General features: G+C 42.3%; 1 protein-coding gene across 1 annotated transcript in view; it reads right to left on the bottom strand.

The window, feature by feature from the left end:
* Window positions 1-4,945: 4,945 nt before the first annotated feature.
* The window catches only part of LOC147417181 (uncharacterized), a 5,269-nt gene continuing 4,860 nt past the window's right edge, over window positions 4,946-5,354 (bottom strand). The window contains exon 2 of the mRNA XM_086507848.1: window positions 4,946-5,217. Within this exon, the coding sequence (XP_086363974.1) occupies window positions 4,946-5,217 (272 nt within the window). The remainder of the gene's footprint in view (window positions 5,218-5,354) is intronic.

Genomic DNA, 5,354 nt, shown 5'->3' on the forward strand with positions numbered 1-5,354 from the left:
ACTATGGTCGCGGATTCATGCAGGTTAGGCGAAATAAGTTGAATTGGTGTGAGTAAGTGATCAGCTACCTCCCCTGCCGTTTGTTTCGAAAAATTGGATGATAACGAATCTGACAATTGGAGGTGAATAAGTGAAAGGATATCAGATGAGGAGATGGCTTTCTCGTCGGAGCTCAAATAAAAGTTTTCTAACACGTCGAGATAACTATTGCTACAGTTCCCGACGAAGAAACCCCTTTTGATTCTCTGGATAAAGTTGTTTCCAGCCCGGCTCCGTATAGGTGAGTTGTTTATTTCATCCATTTGATCGGAAATGTTTTTTGGAAGACTCTCACCAATATTCCTAATTGAATTCCCCCCACGGCTTAAATCACACACAAACAGATTCCAATTTTGTCTCCCCATAATAGAAAGAGCCTCACCCGAGAATCCTGCTCGGATAGCTTCGATGCAAGACAACCCGAGAGAGGTGAAATTCGACGCAGGTTTTAGCGCAGTCGAGGAGCCTACCGATTTTTCACTTGTTAACAGTCTAGACTCGACTAAGAAACTTTTTCTTTCTTCAAGAATTGTTTTGAAAAGAAGTATCTCTTCGTCAATGTAACCATCGGATAAACTTGAGAAAAAATCAAGCTCAATACGATCCATTTTGTTCAATTTTTCAAAATCTATGTCGTCCAATTTTTCGATGCAGTAATCAACGGTATCTATCAGAATTTTCTGGCGAGTAGCCTCAGCAACAATCATTTTGGAAAGAAATAACACATCGAGAAATCGGTGAAAATATTTCTTGGTATGTCTATTGGTACTACGGAGACTGACACCAGTCTTATTTAGCAACTCGTTTCCCACTAGTGACACACGGCAGATTAATTCTGCCAAGTTGTACTTCATTGCTTCTCCCAAGAATTTCTTAACAGGCGAAACATACAAATTCCGTGTTGCATCGAGCCGTCTATACAGATTTGATTGAACATTCCTACACTGACCAATATGGGAGGTAACATATTCGTTCGATAGACGCTCTACGTCATCCTTCCACTTGAATACTGTTTCTTCAGTTGCAATTCCCGTGAAACTGATGTATACTCTGCCACCCGTCCAGCCATCCAACCAATATTTGATTCGGAAGAAATATTCAGTGGATAACGCACAAAAATAATCGTGGAGAAGAAATATGTATGTTGAGTAGAGAGGTATGATTCTATTTCGCCCATATAATCTAACTAGAGAATAAATTGAATCTAGGTTCCCCCCTCCTTCCAATTCGTCTAAAAAATTAGTATTTCCATTTTGATTAGTTGTTTCCCTAGGTATCTCTAAGGATGCTTTAAAATAGGTTGGGAAAATCTCAACGAAGTCGAAGTATCCGCCACTTGCTAACCTAAGTTTCTTGCCAGATATTTTGGTAAACGGCATATTTTTTTTCATTCCCGATGGAAAAAAGACTCTCTCGGATTTGATCCTATTACTGACGTCAATAACTATTTTCCCACCAAGAGGAAGGTTTGATTTCCTAATTATCGAAAGGAAGTTGGTGAGTCGGTTTATTAATTGATTTCTAACTTGTGAATAAGCATGTAGAACGGGAAAGCCTCCCTCATCTTCTCCATAATCTAATCCAGATATAGAGTTGCGAAACAATATTGTTTTCTCACGAGACGTAAACGAATACAAGTTGGAAAAGACTTCTTGCTCAGAGGGAAATGCCGATCCGTCCCTCCGGGGATCGGCTGAATCTGCGGATTCAGATTCAAAGGGGTACAATACTACGGAACTTAATGATTGTTTCCCAACCGTATTGCTTGTAACCGACCCAGATCTTGCTTGTCACAGATTTCCCGGAGAAGCAACGAATCAAAATTGTTTTGGTGGCAGTCACTTCCGTTTTTGGAAACTACCAAGTTTTTATAGAATTTGAAAAACCTAACTAAATCTTGCAGATACCTACCCCCACGAACCACTTGAATCCCTTCAGTTTTCCCCTTGAATCTATCCCCGCCAAATAGTAGGGAATCCCTCCTCATTATGCGTGCCTTCCACCTACCGGAAGGCAAGGGAGTCGTGACATCATAACGGATTTCTCTTTCCTCCTTTGAAGAACTTGCAGAAATTGAAATATCTTTGTTCAAACCTAAGTAGTAGGGCTCCAGTATTTCTCTCTTCCCATCTCTTCCGACGGATAAAAATCTCTTGAATTGGAGGAAGCAATCGTAGGAGAAATTGCCATAATTTTCCGTCTGTTTCTTTCTTATCCCCTCACCTCCATCAATGACTTTTGCTAATACAAAACCCCTATCAATCGAATTTTTGTAACTCAGGCAATGCATAAAAATTGGTATCGCCAGCAACATCAGCATTTCCAGGGTGACGCCACTACCCCTCATTATTGAATGACGCAGATTACGTAGAAACAGTAAACTTAGAAATCACAAGTCAGATAATCTGATGAAAGGTTCAGCAGTGGAAGCTGGACTAACTACAAGTTCTTCGAGATAGTGGTTTTTCAATGATTCGGAGAAGTAGTTTAATGCATCGATTTCTAAGAAGTCCCAAACTTTAGATGAATAATCTCGGCCCCTTACTCCTCTTCCTTTTTCTATCACCTTTTTTACCATAGCTTTTTTCCCATATTAGTTCTGAGACTACTTATCTATCTATTTCCCATATTTATTATACTGAGAATTTCGAACATTTCAAGATGTGATGGAGGAAATCTATCAGACGAGTCTGGTTCTTTCCGTAAATAGTTGCATCCGAAGCTGGAATGAAATTGGGAATTCTCAGATGTTATTGTCGAGGAGACCCGCATATATCCCACCCAACTCGGCAAATTTTCCCTGCCTTAAGCGGGCGGAGCAGTAGTATTGAATTACTCGGATGGGCGAACGACGGGGATTGAACCCGCGCGTGATGGATCCACAATCCATTGCCTTGATCCACTTGGCTACGTCCGCCCCTTTTGCCACTTGCTTTTGTTAAGGGGCTCCCCAAATGTGAACGAGATCCATCTGTTAAGCTAGATAGCTTATTTGGATGATACACATCCATATTAACTGCATGTATCTAACAAGACAACATAGAATCTGCAAAATGAGGAATGTACTCCCAACTCCTTCTACCCAAAAGATTGAAAGGTTACAAGAATTCAGCGAATCAAATTAGTAACTCTTTTCAATTAGGAAATCCCGAAGGATATTCCAATTCTTCGTTCTTCTCAATTCGAGATGGGAAACTGATGACCGTGAGATTGTGACAGTCCGTTATCCTCTCCCTTTTTGCTCCACCGTACGGACCTTACCTTTTCCTTTTCATTGGATACCAAACTATATCTTCTTAAATTGAAGGGTTTGGTATCCAGCTGTGCTGCCTAACCAGACGGATATTATCCGTTTATAGAAGGGGCGTCGACAGAGGCTAAGTCTAAGGGGAAGTTATGAGCGTTACGTTCATGCATGACTTCCATACCTAGGTTGGCGCGGTTTATGATGTCAGCCCAGGTGTTTATAACGCGACCTTGGCTGTCAACCACAGATTGGTTGAAGTTAAAAACCATTCAAGTTGAATGCCATAGTACTGATGCCTAAGGCGGTGAACCAGATACCTACCACGGGCCAAGCAGCTAAGAAGAAGTGTAGAGAACGAGAATTGTTGAAGCTAGCATATTGGAAGATCAAACGACCGAAGTAGCCGTGAGCAGCTACAATGTTGTAAGTTTCTTCTTCTTGACCAAACTTATAACCTGCATTGGCAGACTCATTCTCAGTAGTTTCTCTAATCAAACTAGAAGTTACCAAAGAACCATGCATAGCACTGAATAGAGAGCCGCCGAATACGCCAGCTACACCCAACATGTGGAAAGGATGCATAAGGATGTTGTGCTCAGCCTGGAATACGATCATGAAGTTGAAAGTACCAGAAATGCCCAGAGGCATACCGTCAGAGAAACTTCCTTGACCAATTGGATAGATCAGGAAGACGGCGGCAGCAGCTGCGACTGGAGCTGAATAAGCGACAGCAATCCAGGGGCGCATACCTAAACGGAAGCTTAGTTCCCATTCGCGACCCATGTAGCAAGCTACACCAAGTAGGAAGTGAAGAACGATCAGTTCGTAGGGACCACCATTGTAAAGCCATTCATCGACGGAAGCTGCTTCCCAGATTGGGTAGAAGTGTAACCCAATAGCTGCAGAAGTAGGGATGATAGCGCCAGAGATAATGTTGTTACCGTATAGCAAAGAACCAGAAACGGGCTCGCGAATACCGTCAATATCTACGGGAGGAGCTGCGACGAAGGCGATGATGAATACAGAGGTTGCGGTTAGTAGGGTGGGAATCATCAAGACACCAAACCATCCGATGTAAAGACGGTTTTCAGTGCTGGTGATCCAGTCGCAGAAGCGACCCCATAGGCTTGCGCTTTCGCGTCGTTCTAAAGTTGCGGTCATGGGAATTTTTGGTTTTCGAAAAGGAATTAGTGATTCCCCAGGCTAGTAAGCCTGTTACTATGTAGCATATCACAAAAACCTATCCGTGTCAACCAAAATCGATTGAGTCTCTAGAATTCTTGGATACAGAGGCTTTTTCCCCGTATCTCAAAATTTTTTGTCACTTATTTCACAACCTGGATTCCCTAAAACAAGGGGAGAGGGAGAAATGAAATTTCTCTCCTAGGTAATGCACGCCCCTAATCAATTTTGGTCTCTAAAAAATAAAAAAAAAAAAGAATCCTGCGTCAAGCCTTTTCATGGACGAAGCACTCCGCAGCTTTGCATCGGCCAACGTATTGTAAATATTGGAATAATTGACGAACTAAGGAGGAAGTAGTCGTCAACCCCTCACTCATCCATCTCTGCGTAGTGTTTCTCGATTCCCCGATACTTGCGCCCCGATTCCAATCCACAACGAAAAGATTGTGGATTGGAACTAATCTCATCTAAGCAAAACTAACGGAAGTGGGCAAAAGCTTTGTTAGCTTCCGCAACTTTATGAGTCTCTTCCTTCTTCCGTATGGCACTCCCAGAATTTCTGGCGGCATCTATCAATTCATCACTCGACCTTAAAGCCATACTTCGACCTGAGCGTTTTCGACATGCGATCAATGACCACCGGATGGCCAAAGCTTTTCCTTTTGCAGGTACTACTTCAATGGGAACTCGATAAGTTGATCCACCCACACGTTTGGTTTCTGTGACTACATCGGGAGTTACCCCACGCACTGCCTGTCGCAGAACAGACAGTGGGTTCCTATTTGTCTTTTATCTAATCCGCTTCATAGCCTGATAAAAAATCTGATAAGCTAGTGATTTTTTGCCGTTTTTCAGGATACGATCAACTAGCATGTTTGCAATCGAT

Source organism: Adiantum capillus-veneris, unplaced genomic scaffold, assembly GCF_014529385.1.
Source record: "Adiantum capillus-veneris isolate H3 unplaced genomic scaffold, ASM1452938v2 Hic_scaffold_325, whole genome shotgun sequence".
Taxonomy (NCBI): domain Eukaryota; kingdom Viridiplantae; phylum Streptophyta; class Polypodiopsida; order Polypodiales; family Pteridaceae; genus Adiantum; species Adiantum capillus-veneris.